At 39.4% G+C, this 24,152-nt stretch overlaps 1 protein-coding gene across 1 annotated transcript in view; it reads left to right on the top strand.

Annotated features, from left to right (window-relative positions):
• Positions 1-23,221, top strand: part of slc6a19 (solute carrier family 6 member 19) — a 29,156-nt gene extending 5,935 nt beyond the window's left edge. Inside the window, exons 2-12 of the mRNA XM_003219814.4 lie at positions 688-828; positions 3,368-3,505; positions 6,144-6,325; positions 9,463-9,573; positions 10,674-10,786; positions 12,525-12,653; positions 13,565-13,721; positions 17,442-17,646; positions 17,926-18,085; positions 19,343-19,505; positions 22,706-23,221. Coding sequence (XP_003219862.1) covers positions 688-828; positions 3,368-3,505; positions 6,144-6,325; positions 9,463-9,573; positions 10,674-10,786; positions 12,525-12,653; positions 13,565-13,721; positions 17,442-17,646; positions 17,926-18,085; positions 19,343-19,505; positions 22,706-22,918 — 1,712 coding nt within the window. The 3' untranslated portion in view covers positions 22,919-23,221. The remainder of the gene's footprint in view (positions 1-687; positions 829-3,367; positions 3,506-6,143; positions 6,326-9,462; positions 9,574-10,673; positions 10,787-12,524; positions 12,654-13,564; positions 13,722-17,441; positions 17,647-17,925; positions 18,086-19,342; positions 19,506-22,705) is intronic.
• Positions 23,222-24,152: the final 931 nt, after the last annotated feature.

The following is a 24,152-nucleotide window of genomic DNA, read 5'->3' as shown; positions in this document are numbered from 1 at the left end:
AGTAAAGGTTTTCCCCTGACATTAAGTAGTGATGTCTGATTCTGGGGTTGGTGCTCATCTCCATTTCTAAGCCGAAGAGCCGGTGTTGTCCATAGACACCTCCAAGGTCATGTGGCTGGCATGACTGCATGGAGCATCATTACCTTCCCGCCAGAGCAGTACCTGTTGATCTCACATTTGCATGTTTTCGAACTGCTGGGTTGGCAGAAGTTGGGGCTAACAGTGGGAGCTCACCCTGCTCCCCAGATTTGCACCACCGACCTTTCAGTCAACAAGTTCAACAGCTCAGCGGCTTAACCCACTGTGCCATCGGGGCTCCTAAGTACATATATACAAATACAAATATTTCACAATTTGGAAAAATCCAAAATCCCAAATCTTTTGGGCTGCCAAACATTTTAGATAAGGGATACTCAATTTGTTTATAGGTGTAATCTTTTCAGGCTGAGCTTCACTTTTAAAAAGCCAGGCATGTGATTGGAGCGGAAGTCATGTAATGTAATTAGTAGCATTTCTAACTTGCTTACTTGTAAAATAATGTTTAAGATATATGTAATTCAGATTAAGATTCCTTTCAGTTGTTTTTGTATTTGTTTTTCTATTTGTTGATAAGTCATTCTTAGGGCCATTAGCTCCAGTTGTCCTTTTGTACAAATAACGTACTCATTTTGGGTTTTATCCTCCTAGGAGCGTTTATGATCCCCTTCCTCATTTTGCTTGTTCTGGAAGGAATCCCATTGCTCCATCTTGAATTTGCCATTGGACAAAGACTCAGAAAATGTAGTGTGGGAGTCTGGAGTGCTGTCCACCCAGCCTTGAAGGGAGTAGGTAAGTTTACAAAACAACAACAACCAAGTAACAAACTGACAAGAGTCTGGCCCATCTTAGAATAAACCTGTGTCAAACAGGTAGACCCCCTGCCCCCAAGTTATAGTAAGTAAACTTCAAATTGCTATCTAATTTTAGAAGCAATTGAATTATTTTTTGAAGAATGTATGTATGTATGTACTGTGTTTTCCCGAAAATAAGGCAGTGTCTTATATTAATTTTTGCTCCCAAAGATGCTCTAGGTCTTATTTTCAGGGGATGTCTTATTTTTCCATGAAGAAGAATTCACATTTATTGTTGAACAAAAAAAATGAACATTTATTATATACTGTACAGTAGTTGTCATCATAACCAGACAAACTGTGAATCCTATCAAGAATTTCTTGTTACTACAAATATTTCCATGTACAACACTTTATGGTACGTACATTTACCGATCCTGCAAGCTCTGGTGTTCCGTTTGGCAGGCATGCTTCCAAACAAAAACTTTGCTAGGTCTTACTTTCGGGGGAGGCCTTATATTTAGCAATTCAGCAAAACCTCTACTAGGTCTTATTTTCTAGGGATGTCTTATATTAGGGGAAACAGGGTATGTATGTATTTATTTATATAATTTATATACTACCTTCCTCCCTAGGGGACCCAAAGCAATTTACAACATACTATACAAACAATGAACATAGTGTTAAAAATGGTCAAACCCACAGCATCTAAAACATCCCAAGTGAAGACAGTTAAAATCACACAATCCGAAAGCATCGATCCAAGGCCAGTCCAATGTCAATTCTTCATTGCACATATGGTTCAATGTCTCTTATTGCTGTTGAGTAAAGGTTTGGTCCCACAACCAGTTTTTTAGTTTCTTCCTAAAGACCATGAGGGAGGGGACAGATCTGATGTCACTGTGGAAGGAGTTCCGCAGCCTGGGGGCCAACACTGAGAAGCCCCTGTCTCTTGCCCCCGCCAATCGCATCTGCGAAGTAGGCAGGATTGACAGCAGGGCCTCCCCAGATGATCTTAGATTTTGGGCGGGCTCGTAGGGGGAGATACGTTCTGACAGATAAGATGGGCCTTTCATCAACACTTGATTCTTTAATATTTATTGGAAAATCTAAACGAATTTCATACATTTCTCTCTTCTCTCTTCAGCAAATTCTTTTCTACATGTACTCATTTTGAAGCTTCATGCTTGCTGGACTATTAAGCAGTTTTTCAAATGAGAAATATCATTATTTCATCGCATAATAGTCGCACCTCCCTTTTTGCAAAATAGTTGCAACCCTTGCCCATGTGCATGCACTTTGAAGCCACGGGGCTTCGAGGGAAACTCCCATAACTTTGAGGGGCAGGCACATGGGCGGGGGAAAGGCACGAGAGCTATGGGGTGAAAGATCACACACCTGTGTGTCTGCCAGTGAATGCTGCAAGGCCTCACTCAGCTTCTGGGAAGAGCTATGAGGACTACCTCGCCTGCTGAGGGAGGTCCTGTATGCTTATGCTGGTGACAGCTCCAGGGTCTGTCTTGGCAGCTGAGAGAGGCCCCGTAGGTCTCGTCGGCAGGTGTGAGGGTTCCTTTGTAGCTATGGGGTTACCTTCAGACACTGCAAAAATGTCTTCACATAATAGTCGCACCCCCTTTTTTTAAAAAAGGGGGGAAATATATATTGAAACCATGTAGAGAGTGACCCGTAAGGAAGGTTTGTGCTATCTGGAACTGGTCTCTGCTGCTCAATTGTTTCCTTAAGACCTCCTTCATTTGAGTACTGGCATTTTGTATTAATTTTCTTCAAAAGACAACTTAGTGCCTCCAGCCTTTCTATGATTTGGCTTTGCTCCTTCCCTGGCAGATCTGCGAAGGACGAAATCAGAGACTGTTCCTCAGCACTAAACATAATCCTGACCATGAGTGTCATCCTCACCATTTGCGGATTGGACTGCTTGGGCTTTATGGAAATACAACCTCTGTTCATTTCCTTCCTTCATATCTGATTTCTGTTCCTCTGTTGACATTGTGTCATCAGGGACCTTTTGGATAAGAACCTGTTTAAAAAATCTTGTAATAACCATGCCTTGTTTTAGAAAAAGGTCTCTGGTTCTTATAACAAATTTGGCTATATTAGGGTCAACAAGGGAGACTATAACATCTACATGCTTTTGATCGTTATCTAAATATTCAACCGTATCTATGTCAGAAAGAAACATCCCCCCTGGTAAGACCTTTTCCAAAAGCCCTAGCACATGAGTTTTGCAATCTTCCAAACCGGCCAGCTTTCCTGGTTTGGGGACTTTGATAAACATCAGCTTTTTTGGGTCAAGAACCAAATTCCAGTTTTCAATAAGATGTCCTTTGCCATTGATAATTTGTTCACAGTTTTGCTATTTTGCCGTAAGGAAGGTATAGGACCATTTCATTTTCTTCCCTCCCTCCCTCCGGCTCACTCTGTTGTTCTATAAATTCATTTTAAATATACCATAGTCGTAATTTTTTAAAATGATACAAAATATGATGTATCTCAAGTCTTTTCTTCTGCTCCATTAGGTTTAGCAGCAATGCTGGTCTCTTTCCTTGTGGGTCTATACTATAATACAATTATTGCCTGGGTGATGTGGTATTTCTTCAACTCGTTCCAAGAACCACTCCCCTGGAGTCAGTGTCCTCTCAATTCAAACAACACAGGTATGGACCATGGCATGAATGCTAATCATAAGTGGCAGTCCCTTATTTCTTAATAATAGTGTCTCTCATGTGGAAGTCTTTCCAAAGGGGGATTTATTGGATTGATTCAACATCTGTGCCTCTATATTCGGTTAAGCTCTTTTGTGTTTTGAAAGGCCTCTGTGCCTTTCGGTTTAGCCATGGAAACTCACCTCAGTGCTGCAAAACGGTGGTTCGTTTAATATGAACAAATTCATTATGGCATAAATTTCTGTGAACCCAGCGTGGTGTTGTTTTTGAGCATTGGATTCTGTTCCTGGAGAACAGGGAGTAAATCCTAGTTTAGCCATGGAAACCCACCTTGTGCAAGTCACATTCTCTCAGCTTCAGAGGAAGGCAAAAACAAACCGCCTTGACAAATCTTGACAAGGAAACCTTTGCCTTAGGGTATTGCAGATATATATATATATATGCAAAGCATTGTGTGAATTTTTAAATAGTGAACAACATGAAATACAGAAGATACAGTGACAACAACATTGGCCAGTGTGGTTAATATAATAAAGTTTTAGGCTAGTGTCAATAATGAAAATGGCATTCTAATGCCTGTTGTTAATAATAAACACATTGGCCAGTATTAATAATGGTATTGTGACTGTGAACACACTAATCATTTACTGAATTCAATCACACTTCTCATTGTGCAGTATTTCGTAAAACATTTCATGCATCTGAAAAAATCGACTATCAACCGCAAAAGCTTATATATTTGCCAGTCATAAGAGGAATTTTTTTTTCAATTTCATTTTTAGCATGTTGGGGTCAATGCTATTCTTTAATGTTATCATTGATCTAATGCCTCAGTGGGAATAAAGTTTAAAAAAATCAAGTTTTTGTTTGTTTTAATTTTAAAACATGTATAGCACTTCCTTTATTATCTACTGCAAATTAGAGATGAATCATATTGTTATGTTTTATTAAACATGTTTGGTTTAAACAAACCTTTGTTGATATATTGACTTTCTAAACAGAGCTACAACTTTAATTAATACATGTATTATATGAATTGCCTAACACATTTTTACTGATTGGAAGTATTCCAGATTAGTTGGGCTCAGACATCACTGATTAGGTCTAATACACACATAAACAAGTCAGATTTTGGGTATCATCTTAGAAATCCTTCCTTCAGTTTCTAGAGAATGCTACTTCTGAGGTGTATGTACTAGGGATATGCAATCCATTAAAAATTGTTCAAAAGTACTTACAAAACTGGGTGGTGCTGGTGGTTCATTGCTAAAGTGTTTCTAAAGTATACTTAGTGAAAACTCATTAATATAATGAGACTAATGAAATTTTGTTACTATTTCATTACAGTAATTGTGCATGCACATAATTAAATTACTATAATTGGGAAAACCTCAGGGGCTCCTACATCCCTCATTTTTAAAGATATTGGAGTGAAACTTGATTCAATGGTAGAATACATTTACCATTGTTTGCTCACAAAATTTCAGAACATTTCACTTATCCACTGATTTTTGGCAAATTTTCAATGTTTTTATAAACAACATTTTTGAAAGAACTACAAGAGGTAACTCCTTGAATTTTCTATCCAATGACACAAGATTACAGGAGATGATTCCCCCCAACTTTCAGAAATACTCATACATCTACTGATTTTAGGGATTTTTAAAAAAGTTTTGAGAAAAACTGACTGTTTAGGGGGAGGGACAAGTCTCTCTCCCCTCTCCTGATTGGTGCATTTTGTTTCTGATGCATACTGGGAAATGCAGCTTAGGGCAGAGCTTTTTGAATTCTTTGGCATAGAGCGCCTTCCCTTCCCAAACTACATTTTCCTAGTTCTGTGTTGTTCCCAAAATGCAATGCTCCCTGTCTTCACGTCAAGAAGCCAGCCATTAAATCTTCACATGGATAAGTCATTAATTTACAGGGAAAATAATGGCAAAGGAGGTAGGTAGGTTTTCTTATGCTTCCTTTCACTAGCTCAACTTGCTTTCTTGCCTTGCACTGAATGAAACTGACTTTGGGAGCCTTCTGAACTTTACAAAATTAAAACAAAAAAGTTATGGGGAAGTTTTGATCCTTACATTTTTGGCGTGGCCCATGCAAACACTTTGGAATGGCTTCTGACTTACAGAACTTTCAATTTTCTTATAAATTCTGACTCATCTGAGTTTTTTGCAGACCTCTAGTATCTACACTGATTCCATAGTATTGCACCAAGGCAGTTAAAACAGTATCAAATTGAAGTAATTCTAAAGTGCAGGTTCACCTTTAAAAATGCTATAGCATCATTTAAAAACAAAGAAAGGATGTTTTTCCTTCAAAACTGTACTGATTGCTTGATTAAAATTCACCTTGATTGATTGAAAGGGACTTGTCCCATTCCCTGTGTTTAATATGAGGACCCATTAACACATCTTAATGTTTCGTAATCTGTTTTTATCTTTTGGAATTTGCTGTTTTCCCATTTATTAATTTTCTGAAGAAAATTTATGGTTTAGAGTCCAAGATGTTTTTCTGGGGGAATTATGTTAAAATGTATGGAAAGTGTGCATGAGCACTGGTATATTCATTTTGATGCAATGAACAATGCTTGGCTGGATTGTAACCCCCTATGTTTCTTTGGTTTAAGGTTTTCTAGATGAGTGTGCAAGGAGTTCTGCTGTTGATTATTTTTGGTACAGGAAGACCTTAAACATCTCCACTTCTATCGATTATTCTGGGACTGTGCAGTGGTGGCTTCTGCTGAGTTTGGCTTGCGCCTGGGGAGTGCTGTACGTGTGCACCATCAGAGGCATTGAAACAACAGGAAAGGTACTTGCAGATCTAGTGGCGAATGGAGAGCAGAGTATGGACAAAGAACAACATTAAACAACTTGCTGAAAAGGCTTACAGCTTTGTTTGCAACCACAGAGGATGGTTTGATATAGGTCTGTGGATCCAGTCATTAAGGGCCCAGCTTAGCTGCCATGGTGGGTGACACAAGGGTGATAATAACTACATGGTTCCCCTCAACTAGGAGTGAATCCAGTCCAATATTCTTCAAGTTGTGCACCTCCCTTACTGCCTTGATCCCCAAGGTCCTTTGAGAGGACTCCCACAATGAGGATGATGGGCGTGCAGGCCTGGTTTTTCTCCAAACTGAATCCACCTCATGCTAAGACTGCCCAAAGTTATGAAAACACATGAACGGAGAGTATGTAAACAAAGGCCCCATCTCCACATTGAAGTGGATTATAAGGGGGCGGATGGCCAAATGATGCACTGCGATTATTCGGGTGTAGGGACCATAAGCCAGAAAAACAGTAAACTATTGCCTATGTAGATTTGCCTCTGCATATATCATATAGCCTTTAGACAATATAAGCACTTTGTATGAACCAAAGTAGTATGTGCAACACAGGGCCTGTGCTCCTCCCTTCTTGGGGGCTGGTACCTTTCTCCAGGAAGTTCCAAAGAAAGAAGAAAGCTCAGAGTAAACAAGTTAGGTCATTGGTATCACTTGTGCCAAGTAGGTGTGGAAGGTGAGGAAGACCCTCAGCCATTGGTCAATTTTAGATAAGCTGAGATATAAAATACTTTGTTTGTTATGCACATGTTGCGACGGCCATTTGCATGGTACAGACCCACAAAATGGGTACCTACAGCTGTTTTGCCTTATCATCAGCTGTGATAATAATAAAAGGCTTGTTTTATTGCTCTCCTGGAATTCTCTCCTTTACTTCCCCTCCAGGCTAGTCTCCAACAGGGTAGAACCGCATTAAACAAGTTTTAAAAGTCTGGGTTCCACTGAAAAATGAGCTGCAATGCACCCTGTTATATCCCAGGCATGTGGAAAATGTGAAAATTGGTGAAATTTCCATGTGATGCATTTAAAAAACCCAGACATTCTTCCACTTTGTGCATGCGCTGCAGTGCATCTCTGCAGCTACCTGGGGGGTGGATGGTGGAAAACTTCTGGCAGATGTCCCACCAATCTGGATCGTTCCAGATTAATGCGGACGCCCTGGGAAGATTGCTCTAGGGCCACAGGGCCAGGTGGATGCTCTCCGGAAGGTGACAGATTTTTCAAGACCTCTTTATACTCTGGATCAAATGCCTGTATAGAAGCAACCTATGACAGCAGGAACCAGATGGCAAGAGGGAGCCAAGGGATTTACATTTCCAAAGAGGACCAGAAAGTAACGTTTCTTTCCTCCATCCCCTACCCATCCACTTTGGCTGGATGCTCATAAAATGATACAGTGGGACTGCAAGAACTGGAAGGCCCCCTGGAAAGAAATGGATTTTCTGCCACAGGAAGATTGTGCCTCCCCTCCCCTATAAATCTCTTCTTCCCAGAAGGCCAAAAAGTGGGGACCAGGTTAGGATTATATCATTCATTCTTCTCTTCTGCAGAACAGTCATATCAGTGGAAATGTTATTCTTTAAAACCCTTGCACATGCACACAGCCTGTCTCAGTGATGGAGGATGTAAGCAGGGAACAGGGGTAATGGATTAAAGAATAAGAATGCTGAGAAAGATGAAACTTTTTGCTGCCTGCTACTTCTCTTTGGCAAATCTTCCCTGTCACAATCCAAACATTCATTTCATTGAGTAAACATACGTTTCAAAATGCTACAAAATGTCTAATCCTGACCTTGGTAGAAATAAATGTCATAGTTTTGATGTGGGAACTATAAGTTGTGGATAATTTGCTATCCTTGGTGCTGTTACGAAGCTTATATTAGTAAGTATTGCTGGTTTAGAAACAGTAATTTGTAAGTATGCATAGAAAGGAACCAGGTTACTATATTGCTACTGCAATGTGGCGGCTGCTTTTATATAATCCAGTCTCACTCTGCATCTGTGTAAAAAACAAATAAGGAGTGGGATTGATTGGTGCGGTTCCTTGCTATGTTCCTATGATTCACGTGGCTCCTTTTTCAGATGGCATCTATCATTTGAGGATTCACCATTTATAAGATGAATTGCTGCTCCTGGAGGTTTCCTGGAGTTACAATTCACCCTCCTCTTTATTGGACAGAAAGAAGAGAGGCCGAGGGCCAAAAAAGCCATCTTTTGGGGAGGGCTGACTGTGGCAATCATTACACTATAGGAAAGCTAAAGATTATGCTCACATTTTTATGCCAAGTGTTGCCCTCCTCTGTGCAGTTTTTCAGGGAAACCGATCCACCTCACGCTTAAATCATTGTGGTAGTTTATAATGCAATCAGCATGATACGTCCAAAAGTAACCACAAAAAATAATGTTATTCTCTAATAAGCTGATAAGTTAAATTTCAGTAATATGGGAGACAACATTTTATTCATTTCAGGATTTGCATCCCATCTTTAAAAAATATATCCTGAGTTACTTTATGCATTATAAGTAAAGGTAAATGTTTTCCCCTGATCTTAAGCCTAGTTGTGTCCGACTCTGGAGGTTCGTGCTCATCTCCATTTCTAAGCCGAAGAGTCGGTGTCGTCCATAGACACCTCCAAGGTCATGTGGTTGGCATGACTGCATGGAGTGCCCTTACTTTCCCGCTGAAGTGATCCCTATTGATCTACTCACATTTAGATGTTTTTGAACTGCTGGTTTGGCAGAAGCTGGGGCTAAAAGTGGGAGCTTACCCTGCTCCCCGGATTCGAACCACCAATCTTTTGGTAAGCAAGTTCAGCAGCTCAGCGGTTTAATCCACTGTGCCACTGGAGGCTCCATTTATGCATTGTAAAAACACCAATTCCCAAATTTATTTGGATCAGGAAGTAGTTGCACAACTCAAATGGCTCTGTCTGTTATGTTCTCCAATCTTGATTGATCTTAAGCATAGGCAGTACAAGCAGTAGTAGTGTTTAAGGCTGGAGATCTCTATAGAAGGAGAAACAGAAGGAAGGCAAGAGGTAAGCATAGCAAAAAGAAATATGTGGGTGTTATGTACTCAGTTGTACACATTTCTCCCTTCCAGGCTGTGTATATAACCTCAACACTTCCTTATGTTGTGCTTACAATTTTCTTGATCCGTGGCTTAACACTCAAAGGCTCAGTCAGTGGAATTGTATTTCTTTTCACACCTGATGTAAGTATTACGTGGATATTTTTTTTTAAAAAAAAATTATTTCATTGGATTTATTTATTTTATTTATATCCCGCTTTATCTCTCCCACAGGAGATTCAAAGTGACTAATTGTGCAACTGAAAAAATAACGGTGTTATCACAAGACTAGAAATTGTAGATTTCCAGCATTTGTTTACCTTGCTTATGTTCTGAGTTTCATTAAGTCCTCCCCTTAAAGGTCAATTAAAAAAAAACACATAAGAACAAAATTGAGGCAATGTGGCTTGATTCCTGCTTTATTTGCTATATTCGCATTTGTGGAAGATTGTTGACTCCTCTACTCTGCAGATGGCTTACAAGAGGAGATATGTGAGCTTCCAGATGTTGCTGAATTGCAACTTTGATCATCTCTCAGCTGTAGTGCTAAGACTGATGGGAGCTCATTAAATGACACACATTTACTACCTCAAATTTAATGTATATCCTGGGCTTCATGCAAGTGATCTCTACTGAGTCAACTATTGATCAGGTGACATGAAAGGGCCAGTGCTACTGATTTTTGCTCTATGATCTCTTCCCCCCCCCCCCCCCCCCATGTCTGGGAGTTTTGTAGCCTAGATTTGGAAGCCTGTAGACCCGTGGTTCTCAACCTGTGGGTCCTCAGGTGTTTTGGCCCACAACTCCCAGAAACCCCAGCCAGTTTGCCAGCTGTTAGGATTTCTGGGAGTTGAAGGCCAAAACATTTGGGGACTTACAGGTTGAGAACCACTGCTTGTAGGCAGTCATGGACTAGATGGGCCAGCGCTCTGACTTTATAAAAGACAGTATTATTTCCATAAACATTTGCTGGATTAATTACACACATGCCATTTGCCTTGCTTGCCTGTCTCTGCAATGCGTGTTTTCAACTTGACTATCCCTTATTTCCTATCTTGTGAATTGAACCTTTGAACCACCAGAATAGGATGCTTCCAATTTGGAATATGCCCTGTTCAAATTCTTTTACCTTAACCAGATTTCATGCCTAGAATCACATCTTAAGTTATGTTAATTTATCTTCTGTCAGCTCTAACTGTGAAATTATCACCTTCACTTAAAGCTTCATTTTTTTTCTTCCTCAGGTCAATGAATTAGCTAACCCGACCACATGGCTAGATGCTGGAGCACAAGTATTCTTTTCCTTCTCTCTTGCCTTTGGAGGCCTCATCTCTTTCTCTAGTTACAATTCAATTCAGTAAGTTGCCATTATGAATGGAAAAGACTTGGGTTTTAGGCATAATAATCCTAATCCTAATCCTAATACTTTTTCTTGATTTTAATACTTCACAAGAGAATTCATAAACAACTGTAAGAAGATAACTTTTTCTTGAGAAATGAGAACAATAAAACATCATAGCTCAAAAAGGGGAAGTAGAAAAATTATCTTGTTCTGTCACCAAAAGTTCTGCATATTTCTGTCTATAGCACAAGATTTCTTATACAAAATCTAGAAGAGTTGGATTTTTTCTGTCTTAGGCAGTCAGGATAACTAGAATTGGTGCATATCTGTGCTGATCTTTCACTCACTTATATATATACAGGCAGTCCCCAAATTAAGAAAAAGTTAAGTTCTGCTCTTAAGTTGAATTCATATGTAAGTTGGAATAGGTACATTTTAAAGTATAAGTCCAGCATAGATAGATCGACTGATAGATCGATCAATTGATCGATAGCTAGATAGATAAGCTTTGGATTGCATAGGAAAGGGTTAGCACCCCTGTAATGTTTCTTTTGTCATCTGTTCCCGTTCAGACGATTTCACCTCATTTCCATCCATTTGATAATTGTGCTTTGAAATGTAGCTTGTTGTGGAAGCAGGGATTGGTGATGAAGCTTCAGCTGAGATACCTTTTCCCCATGATAACTCCGTCAGGGGTAAATTTCCCTTCCAAAGGGTAGACTTTTCCCACTTCCTGTTGTCTCACTCCTGGTCTTAACTATGAGTCATTTGTAAGTTGGACATTCGTACTCAGGAACTGCCTGTAACTCACCATATTGCTCATTAGAGTATAAGAATATGTCATATTCAGATGTTTTGGCCTTCAACTCCCAGAAATCCTAACAGCTCGTAAACTGGTTGGGATTTCTGGGAGTTGTAGGCCAAAACATCTGGGGACCCACAGGTTGAGAACCATTGTGCTAACATTAGCTTCAACACTCTAACAGACTTCTACACTCAAGCTGATTCAAGGCTCAACTGACTTCTAAGTTCAACTCACATTTCTTACTGTCATTCCTTTTAAAACTAAACATTCTAAACTTTCACTGAGTCATTCACATGATCACAGCCCCCTTGACTCTCACCTTACCTTCGCTGCACATTTGAATAATTTAGTCCCAATGTCCAAAATTAAATTAACATATTTCTCACGCACTATTCCCTTCTCTATAATTAACCGGACGTCCATCCCCATCAAATGGTTAAGAAATGTTTCCATCTTGTCATTTGCCCCAAAGCACTTTATAACTATATTACTGCACTTTAGTTCAAATGTCCCCTCCACACCATCCCCCTCCATCAACCTGGTGGTTCATTTCATTTTATTTTATTTTACTCATTTTATGCTTTTAATGACTTTTTATTATTTATGTAATGTATTGTTTTTATAATGTTGATTTTACTGTGTTTTATTTATTGTAATATAACTTAATTGTTGTACTTGTTTTGTTTTCGGGCCTCTGTCCCATGTTAGCCTGTCGGGAGATGGTGGCGGGATAGAAAAATAAAGTTACTTACTTACTTACTAAAGAACTCAAGGATGGTTAACAGTTCTCCAGCGTCACCCATTTAACCCATCAATAGCACAGCGAAGTACATGAGACTGAATTCACTCCTGCATCCTAACTAAGTGTTATAGGTCCACAAATACATGTGAAAAGTTACAAGGACAATGTTCTGAATTCATCAGAGGTTTCTCTGTTTTGGTTTGCAGCAATAATTGTGAGAAGGATGCATTGATTATCTCAGTTGTCAATGGCTTAACATCAATTTATGCAGCCACTGTCATATACACAATCATTGGATTCAGAGCAACAGAACGATATGATGATTGTTTTGAACAGTAAGTTGCTTTCTTCTCTTTTAGTTAATACTATCCTGGTCTTTTCTCTTTTAATGTGATCTACACAATCATGCCATATTAAATGTGTGAGGACCTCATCAGACAGCTGCTAGGCTCTGTTTCCATGCGTTGTGGAAACAGAGTCCTACAGAGGCCATCACATGATGAGAGGGCACTTCTAGTGGAAATTAGTGGGGCTCCATTTCCACGATGCATGGAAATGGAACCCGAAGTCCATCTTCAGGAACTGGGTATTACCCAACTCCAAGCAGCAGAATGTGGAGGAAAGTTGGTAAAAGACAGGGAAAGATGCAGTAAGCACATGAGATGACTGGTCATCCCCAAAGACAGGAAAAGACTGGAGGGAACAATGTAATGGCATTTTATATGGTTTTAATCTGTTGATCAATTAATATGTGTTCTAGTTGCTTATATGTTTAGATTGTTTACATTTGATGAAATGTGTTTTATTCTTAACCTGTGTGGCATTGAATTTTTGCCGGATTTGTAAGCCGTCTTGAGTCCCTTCCTATCTGATGAGGTCCTTAGTCTTTAGGAATCTACAACATTTAGTTTTGGTTTTGCTAAAACAGATTGAGATATTTTGAAACAGAAACCTTTATAATTTCAGGGGTTAATGGAATGAGTCCACCGATCTTAGAATGAATAGCACAGTCAATATGGCACAGGTATGGTCAAAGAGCAGCATGCATGTGATGCCCACAACTTTTTCCATGCCCATATAACCCTTGTTGGATTTCATCTGGGATAATGGGTATTAACTCCTTGTTCCAATTCACTTTCAGGAATCATGTAAGACAGCTTTGACTATTCCAAATAAAACGTAAGACATAGGTGTGCTGTGCAACCAGACTAGAAAGACTTTGACTGCTTTCTTTTACCTTTTGCAGGAACATTCTCATGCTTACAAATGCTTTTGAGTTGCCAGAAGGTAACGTAACCCAGGATAATTTTGAACAAATGCAAGCATTCTGCAACATGACAAATCCGGCTGTTTTCCAAAGCCTTACATTCCAGACTTGTGACCTGAACACATTTTTAAGTGATGTAAGTGATGTACATATTATGGCAGATTGAAGATTATAATAAAGGCAATGTTGTTGTTACTACAGAGGGGAAGTTGAGGAAGTTTGGAATTTATTTGCACAATTTAATGGTTGTGATATATCCTTTCTATAGTTTGGCCCAGAGATTTATTATACCCATTACATTTTATTTCTCCATCTCTGCCTCTCAGCCACCAGCTACGCTTTGGGTGTTCAAAAATTCTTGGATTTCATGATTCCATCTCATGACATTTTCTGATCCAGTACAAATGTTACAGGAATAACACCTTGTACTGCCTACTCTTATCTCCATAGCATGCATTCTACATCCTTCCTCTGTTTGTCCTAACAGTGTTGACACTGGTGCTATTAACTGGGATAGGAAACCAGGATTTGAGTATATGGGCAGTCCCCAAGATACGAACATCCAGCTTACATACAACTCCTAGTTATGAATGTGAAGGGTAGCAGCACAATGTGGGCCCAGCAGCATAGAATCATAGAATAGTAGAGTTGGAAGAGACCTCATGGGACATCCAGTCCAACCCCCTGCCAAGAAGCAGGAAATCGCATTCAAAGCACCCCTGAAAGATGGCCATCCAGCCTCTGCTTAAAAGCCTCCAAAGAAGGAGCCTCCACCACAGTCTGGGGGAGAGTTCCACTGTCGAACAGCCCTCACAGTGAGGAAGTTCTTCCTGATGTTCAGGTGGAATCTCCTTTCCTGTAGTTTGAAGCCATTGTTCCGCATTCTAGTCTGCAGGGCAGCAAAAAACAAGCTTGCTCCCTCCTCCCTATGACTTCCCTTCACGTATTTGTACATGGCTATCATGTCTCCTCTCAGCCTTCTCTTCTGCAGGCTAAACATGCCCAGTTCTTTAAGCCACTCCTCATAGGGCTTGTTCTCCAGACCCTTGATCATTTTAGTTGCCCTCCTCTGGACACATTCCAGCTTGTCAACATCTCCCTTCAATTGCGGTGCCCAGAATTGGACACAGTATTCCAGGTGTGGTCTGACCAAAGCAGAATAGAGGGGTAGCATGACTTCCCTGGATCTAGACACTATAATCCTATTGATGCAGGCCAAAATCCCATTGGCTTTTTAAACAACTGCATCACATTGTTGGCTCATGTTTAACTTGTTGTCCACGAGGACTCCAAGGTCTTTTTCACACGTACTGCTGTCAAGCCAGGCATTCCCCATTCTGTATCTTTGCATTCCATTTTTTCTGCCGAAGTGAAGTATCTTGCATTTATCCCTGTTGAACTTCATTTTGTTAGTTTCGGCCCATCTCTCTAGTCTGGAAGTTCCTGTTGCATCCAGCAGCTTGTGCCAGGACTTTATCTGTCAGGCCATGTCTTCTATTGATTGGCGAGGGGAAAAGTGTCGGCTATTCCAGGGGTGACACCACTCCTCTCCTCATTTGCGGTGCTGTAGGTGGGCCTGGGAGCTCCTCTTTTCCTGGCCAGCCACAGCTGTTCTCTGGATTTCCCCACTTTACCCCCTGCCAGGTCTGAATTAGAGCCCCGAGGCTCCTTTACCCACCAAAGGGTGTTTTTTTGGGAGATATATATATATATATATATCACACACACACACACTGCTTATGACTTGCATATGTTCAAATATTTGTTAGTGTGTTAGTAATCCACCTCACTGCTAACGTCCCTAAATAGAGTGCTCACAAGAAGAATCTATAGAACATGTGCACTAATAGTTGCACGAGTGTGCATATTATTTCTTTTTTCAAAAAATAATTATTGCCTAGATAGACAGTGAGGTGAAATCTTCTGAACAGGGGTACAGACAGCAAAGCAAACATTACAGAGGTGTTAACCTTTCCCTATGCAATCCAAAACTTTAAAAAAATTAGGCTGGAGTTACACTTAAAATGTCTCTGTTCCAATTTACATACAAATCCAACTCAAGAACAAACCTACAAACCTATGTTGTTTGTAACATAGGGACTGCCTGTAGTTAGCTGGCATTGGTGAAATGGCAGGGGGATTTGTATTGTTGTCACTGTTGAACAAAACTGTAGTGGGGAGTAATTCAAAAAAGAAAAAAAGGAACATTGTGTCAAAAAGGAGAAGAGTTCAGTAAAGCAGAATGTGATTTGTGACCCACTTGATGTATTATCACTCATAAGAACTGTTCCCATGATGTCTGCTCTACTTGTACCTTTTGGGCCCTTAGTCTCTTTGAAGTAATTGTGAGCAATGGCATTGTTTAATTAACAAAACTAAGTGTTCATTGGCCACAGCTTTCTGTAACTTGTCTGCTCTGTATTTACAAATATATTGTTGCTTCTTCGCTTTTACTTTTATGGTAGCAAAAGATTTACGCTTATAAACATATGCTGGACATGATTTCACCAAAATCAAGTTCCAAGGCAGTTCACGCTTAAAAAGCAATGCAATTAAAACACTACTAAGTTTTTAAAAAATTCCCTGAAGCATTATAAAGATGTATGGGTGTAAAGACATAAGAATAGAAGAAAATCCACACTAGATTATTATGGTTATGATCAAGATTATTAATAAATGCAGACATTCAGATAAATCCATCAGTATGTATAAGATACATAGTTACATAGTGTGTTTCCTCAAAAATAAGACAGTGTCTTATATCAGTTTTTGCTCCCAAAGATGTGCTAGGTCTTATTTTCAGGGGATGTATAATTTTTCCATGAAGAAAAATTCACATTTATTGTTGAACAAAAAAAAAAATAAACATTTACTATATACTGTATAGTAGTTGTCATTACAAATCAGTGTAACCAGACAAACTGAATCCTATCAAGAATTTCTTGTTACTACCATTATTTCTATGTACAACAATCTATGATACATACATTTACCAATCCTGCATGTTCTGGTGTTCTGTTTGGTGGGCATGCTAGGTCTTACTTTTGGGGGAGGCCTTATATTTAGCAATTCAGCAAAACCTCTACTAGGTTTTATTTTCAGGGGATGTCTTATTTTCAGGGAAACAGGGTAGGAAGTTACATAGGAAGCATAGACCGATCCTTGGAAGTCTGAAATACTCATTTGAGAGGAATAACAGAAGATGGAGTGAAAGGGTACACAAGACCCGAGGAAGATTAATATGGACAGATAAATAGATTCACATCTATTTACAGCTAGGCATGGAAACAAAAATACTAAATACACATGTAGGAAAGGAAAGGTAGAGTTTGAAGTGGGATGCTTTGGGAAACTTAGGGCCCTTCCCGTTATCCTAAGATTTGATTATCTGCTTTAAACTGGAATATATGAGTCCTCACTGCCAAATAACCTGGGATAAACAGACAATCTGGGATCAGATCCTGGGAAATGGATGCAGTGTGGAAGGGCCCTTAGAAGCTCAGTCTGAAGGCAGCAGCTTTCCTGATAGTTTAAATGGATTTTTGAAAATAATTTAACATGAAAGGCAAGCTTATTCTTAGCATGTTTTGTCACAGTAAATTTTATATCCAAATTAAATCTCGCATGAAGTAGGACCTTCCTGAGTATGTTCCAAATCCAGTTAGGAAACATCATTTTGTAGTCTCAAAATTGAGTGTCACAAATGAGAGGTAGAGATTTTCTCCCTTTGACATACATGTATTAGGCACTCACATAATTTAAAACAATAATAATTAACTAATATTCTCAATGCCCTAGCAAATACATTTTAAATTATGCATCGTTTTACAGTTGTTTTATCTTTTACCTTGTGCAGGGTGTTGAAGGAACAGGCTTAGCATTTATTGTCTTCACTGAGGCTATTACCAAAATGCCTGTCTCTCCACTGTGGTCCATCATGTTCTTTGTCATGCTGTTCTGTCTGGGGTTGTCATCTATGTTTGGGAATATGGAAGGTGTCATGGTACCTCTGGAAGAACTCAAAATAATACCCAAGAAATGGCCTAAGGAACTTGTCACAGGTTAGTTGGAAATTGTTGAATAATTCAAGCAGTGCGACAGAGGGGCCTGTCCTTGAAACAGCTTGGGTGGAATTACAAAATAGTCATCAGATACCAAGAAACATATTGTTTGTCACTCCAAAAAAATAAAATTAACTAATAATTATTTTCACTATAGGATCAAATTGTGGTAAATCCTCATTGGTCTTGCATCATAAGAGAAAGAACCTCCCCATATTTTTTTTCATTTTCCATTGTATTTAGACTGACACAGTTTTGCTATCTGATATCTGTTCGCAGGTGTCATTTGTGTGGTGTCTTTCTTGATTGCCATAATTTTTGTGCTGAACTCTGGAAACTACTGGCTGGCTTTGTTTGACAACTTTGCTGGATCAATTCCATTGCTGATCATTGCTTTTTGTGAAATGTTTTCAGTCGTCTACATATATGGAATCGACCGGTAAGATGTCAATTGCTTGCCTCTCTACATACTCACCTTAGAGTTAGAGTTATGCAGTTTTCCTACCCCATGCATTTGCAGTACAAAAGAAATAATTTCAACCAATTTTATGAATCACAGGCATGTCACTTAACATTCTATATAAATACTATGGCCTCCTTAATAGTAGGTCTTGTGCCTCTGCAAGATTTTTTACTGTTTACTCCCGTTAAGCCCTCATTTAGTTAGAGGAAGTTAGTGTTTTATGTCTAGTTTATGGGGTTAGTCTAGATAGCCTCTTCCTCCTTGTATTTGAAAAAAAACCCCTCTGTCTCTGTCCCTTTAAGGCTCCTCTTGGTGGCGGAGCCTTGGCCAATGCCTTTCTGGATCCTTGAGGAGTCAGGCAGTGTGGTATTGGGAGATCATGAGTAAGGAAGGTGGGTGAACCACAAAATAGAACATCACGTCAAAGCCACACAGATCATGTCGAAGCTACGAAAGTCATGTCAAAGCTGCCTAAGTCATAGAAGTTATATCAAGGGTATATAGTAAAGACACAAAGTAAAACCACGTCAGAGATATAATACATTGAGATCCAATTGAAATCATATTAAAGTGACATCCAGTCAGAACTGTGGTTGTGTTTCAAGGACTTCAACTCTCCTCACAAAAACTGGCAGTAAAACTCTTGAGGATAGGAAGTTTGAAATGTTATTTAATAAATTGTTGTTTTTACATCAAATGTGTAGCATTTGATCTGTTCTCTGCATCACAGACACCTTCCAAATGAATAGCTAGTGTGGAGGCAGAACACTAGGTTTTTACATAGAATTTATGGAGGTACAATGTATTGATTCATTGAATGATTATGATGCACTTTATTGGGATTTATAATTATGAATTAGCTGTCATGTTTAAATTTCAAGACATTAGACATTATCTCCCCCCCACATCCATCTGTCTAAGAATGTTTGAATGACAGTGTATCATTCATCTCTTGGTTGGAACCTGTCAGCATCTGTTGATATATAAAATGATCTACTACTGGAAAACAGCTTTTAGAAATCAAGTAATCAAAAATGCCTTGGGTGTATTAGTTGATTTTGCTACACTTAATAACCAGCATTGAGAACGTTTAATTGAAAATGGTTGGATTTTATGTATTTGGGGTAGATTTTGGTATGTCTTTAACAACCATTTATAATATGTTATAGCTTTGAGGCTATTCACATTTATGTCTCAGGCATATGTCTGTGTTTATGTCTCTGTCTTTTCCAGATTTAACAACGATATTGAATTTATGATTGGGCATAAACCCAATATTTTCTGGCAGGCCACCTGGAGAGTTATTAGCCCCCTCATCATGTTAGTTATCTTCCTTTTTTACTTTGTGGTGAAAGTGGGACAAAGGCTAGAATATAACATCTGGGACCCTAAATATGTAAGTAGACCTTCTAAAAGGAACACTTCCTAAATCATTTCGTAAGCTTTTCTTTTCTCATCCTCTGCTTTCATCTGCCTTTCTTGCCCAATCTTCCTTTGCCTCTTCTCCCCTTTCAAGGTTTTGTTTAGGATTCTGTTTGGGTAGGTAAGTAAAACAAATTACTTAACTTTAGAGAAACTAATTAGCTGTTTTAATGTGGCTACTGATTGGTATATACAGTAGAGTCTCACTTATCCAACACATGCTTATCCAACGTTCTGGATTATCCAATGCATTTTTGTAGTCAATGTTTTCAATAGATAGTTATATTTTGGTGCTAAATTCATAAATACAGTAATTACTACATTGCATTACTGTGTATTGAACTACTTTTTCTGTCAAATTTGTTGTATAAAATGCTGTTTTGGTACTTAATTTGTAAAATCATAACCTAATTTAATGTTTAATAGGCTTTTCCTTAATCTCTCCTTATTATCCAACATATTCGCTTATCCAACGTTCTGCCGGCCCGTTTATGTTGGATAAGCAAGACTCTACTGTATGTCACTATTAAGGTATGTTTATATTGGAAAATAACTGAATTCCCTTTGAGGTTGTTGTTACTCAGAGCCCTTGGTTATTTCTACATACTGGACAAATATCCTACCTTTGTTCACCCTGAGTTCTAGCAACAGAGGATATATATGGGTGTGTATGAACAATTATATTTAATAGCATGTGAAGAATTTCAAAATGTGGTTGTAAAGTATATGTCTTGAACACAGAAAGTCCCAAGTCCAAGCCTTCATATCTTCAGTTACAAGGAGCAAATGACATTGGGCAGGATCGTACACGGTTTGACATTACATAAGCCAACATCCTGTGTTCAATGAATGACTTTTTACGGTCATTCCACTGTTCAGGATTGTGCTCGTAGTCAGGATTTTGATTTTTTTTTTGGGGGGGGGGGCTGAGTCTGAGTGAGAGAGGATCTACCCTAGCAAACCTTTTGTATCGTTATCCCAATACCTCCATGCATATGGGATATATTGAGCATGGTGATCAGATTATGATATGAATAAACATAACAGTTTAAATAATACCAGTAAGGCCTTCTCGCGGACCACCCTTCAGCCCCCCCCCTCCCCGGCTACATGCCTGTGAGTAATGACTGGCAGAATCTACCAGTAAAATTCCTAGTTCAGTAACTGAATCTATTTTTTTCTTGTCTACCAGCCTGCCTTTCAGCTACTACCTTGTAAACATCTTAGATTATCCAAAATTGTACACACGATAACATACTGAATTTCAGCCCCCTTCCACACAGCTGAATAAAATCCCACATTATCTGCTTTAAACTGGAATATATGGTAGTGTGGACTCGGCTAACCCAGTTCAAAGCAGATATTGTGGGATTTTTTGCCTTGATACTCTGGGTTATATGACTGTGTGGATGGGGTCTCACTTGGTGTAATGATTCCTCTTGACCATCTTGTATCCCCCTCTGTGCTCTGCTTTATTTTATGTTGAGATGGTGCAATATCCCTGTTCCAATAGCAGTAATTTTCTTTGGGGAAATTAGTTATCTGTTAAGATTCTTAGTTCGCTTGCAGGCGCTCTCTTTGCTCATAAAGATAAATTTGCTGAACCTGAAAATACACACTATAATGTGAAGTGCCTGTCTTTCTCTCTGTCTTGCTATACAAATCCACATGCTTGATCAGAGAGGTGACAGATATGGTGTTACCTGTTGGAACCAAAACAAAGACCATAATAGGATTTTGGATCCTATCCATCGATAACTTTGATAACTCTTGAACCTTCTTTGGTTAAAAGGGGCTGCAACCTGGACTGCCTTTACACATATTTAAATTTAGATTGATATTCTGAGCATTGTTATGCAAATTTAAGACTGATTAGCAAAACTTTCTTGTTTTCTCTGAAAATTGCTGTTTTGGCTTGATTTTGCTTGAAGCCAGGCTTGAAACCAATTTTAAAGATTGTAGATGCCACAAGTAAGTTGTTTCACCCAAATCCTAAACCAAATCAACAAAATAATCCCAGGTGATGTTGGGTAAATTTTTCTAGTTTTCTATATTTAAATAACATCCCGGGTATTTATTTATTTATTTGCAGTATTTATATTCCGCCCTTCTCACCCCGAAGGGGACTCAGGGCGGATTACATTGAACACATATATGGCAAACATTCAATGCCAACAGACAAACAACATTCAGTTTTAGACAGACACAGAGGCATTTTTAACATCTTTTCCAGCTTCACGATTCCGGCCACAGGGGGAGCTGTTGCTTCACCGTCCATTGTTATAGTATATGTAAAACATCCTGCCTTCGGGGAATTTTGATATAATCTGCAGTGGAATCCTTATTTATTTCAGAGGATTCAAGGCAAGTTGTAGAACATGCATGCATTCCATTGACATGCGTTGGCCAAGGGTGTTGGACATCTCCATTGCTTTGTGTGTACTGAGAATAAATCCTGAAACGAAGCCTGAAATACATCTAACATTGCTTAAATAGTAGGCAGGCAAGCTGTCTTGTATTTAAACACCTCTACAATTGCCTGGGAGCTCCGGTGGCAAAGTGTGTTAAAGCACTGAGCTGCTGAACTTGCAGACCGAAAGGTCACAGGTTCAAATCCTGGGAGCAGAGTGAGCGCCCACTGTTAGCTCCAGCTTCTGCCAACCTAGCAGTTCGAAAACATGCCAATGTGAGTAGATCAATAGGTACCGCTCCAGCGGGAAGGGAAGGTTGCTCCATGCAGTCATGCCAGCCACGTGACTTTGGAGGTGTCTACGGACAACGCCGGCTCTTCGGCTTAGAAATGGAGATGAGCACCAACCCCCAGAGTCAGACATGACTGGACTTAACATCAGGGGAAACCTTTACTTTTACCTACAATTTCCACTTTGAATCTCAGGGCCATCTCTCTGCAACCAAAATGTTCTGTTGGGTTTAACTTTTAGAGCTCTCTGCTGTTGTGTGTCTTAAAGTTATTTCCAATCTATGCCAACCATAAAGTGGACCTGTCATGGGATTTTCTTGGCAAGATTTATTTAAAGGGGGATTAATCTTTCTCCAAAACTGAGAGAATGCCCTCCCAAAGTCTTAGCCCAACACTGACACCACTGCGTGTTGGAATTCTCTGTATCATAACCATGGTCCAAATGCCTGAAATCCTTCTCTTTCCTTCCACAGGATGAATTTCCCAGATCAAAATCAGCAGAATACCCTAACTGGGTGTATGCCATTGTTGTCATCCTTGCGGGAGTACCCAGCCTGTGTATTCCTGGATTTGCCATCTACAAAGGCATTGCAACTTTGGTGAAGAGAAGAGATCCTGGGCGGCAGGATCTAGTTAATGCCATTTCAGAAATTTCAATAAATGGAGAACTGAAGAATAGGGCATAATGCACTCTCCTGGGACACAATGGAAAAAAGACATTTCACTGAGAGAATCCAAAACATTGATATCTCTGTACCTTGGGATCAGACTATAGCTGCATTTGGAGGATCTCAGATTGTATACGGGACTCACTCATCTTGAATGACTGTCTAAAGGAGTTATTGGATTAGTGGTTGGTTAGTGCTGATAACTGATATACATTTTTGCTGCTTTGCCCTTCCACTTGAGAGCCACCCTTTTGCATAAAGTGTTGATCAATTCCATTTTCAATAATGTATTATTAAACAGATCATATTTGAACAAGGAAATGAACAGTTTGGTTCTTTTATTGTTGTTTATTCATTGAGTTGCTTCCGACTCTTTGTGACCTCATGGACCACGTCAGAGCCCACGTCAGAGCTCCCTGTCAGCCGTGGCCACCCCAGCTCCTTCAAGGTCAAGGCAGTCACTTCAAGGATACCATCCATCTATCTTGCCCTTGGTCAGCCCCTCTTCCTTTTTCCTTCCATTTCCCCCAGCATCATTATCTTCTCTAAGCTTCCCTGTCTTCTCATGATGTGGCTGAAGTACTTCATCTTTGCCTCTAATATCCTTCCCTCCAGTGAGCAGTCGGGCATTATTTCCAGAAGTATGGACTGGTTGGATCTTCTTGTGGTCCAAGGCACTCTCAGAATTTTCTTACATAAATTTGTGGAATTATCAATCTCCCTTTTCCTCTGAACTGAGAACTGAGAACAATGAGTTTTACATAATTAAGTTGATTTATAAAAGACATTGTTATTAATGCAGCAGCACTACAAAGAGCAACTCTTACTGAACAAAATATAAATGAAGAATTTATTTAGCTGGCTAATGCAGACAGAATGCAATCTTTTCCCAAATTACATGCTCCTTTATCTGAATTGTCCATGTTTTAGATTAAAACAATGCTAGCTATGGTTCCCTTCAAACCACATTTCACAACATCATTTGAAGTTTTTTTATCATGTCAGGAGCGAATTGAGGCAAGTCGCTTCTGGTGTGAATTAGCCATCTACAAAGACGTTGCCCAGGGGATGTCCCCACATCGGAAGCTAGGGCTAACAGATGGGAGCTCATCCTATCTCACGGATTCGAACTGCCAACCTTCAGGTCAGCAGTTCAGCTAGTACAAGGGTTTAATCCATTGTGCCACTGCAACCCAATTTGAATTGGACAAGCAAACAAGTCGCTAAAAGCAAACCGTTTTTAGCAAACCTA

This window comes from Anolis carolinensis, chromosome 4 (genome assembly GCF_035594765.1).
Source record: "Anolis carolinensis isolate JA03-04 chromosome 4, rAnoCar3.1.pri, whole genome shotgun sequence".
Lineage (NCBI taxonomy): Eukaryota > Metazoa > Chordata > Lepidosauria > Squamata > Dactyloidae > Anolis > Anolis carolinensis.
The sequence above is the reverse complement of the archived record's forward strand: the minus strand, read 5'-3'. Positions and strand labels throughout refer to the sequence as shown.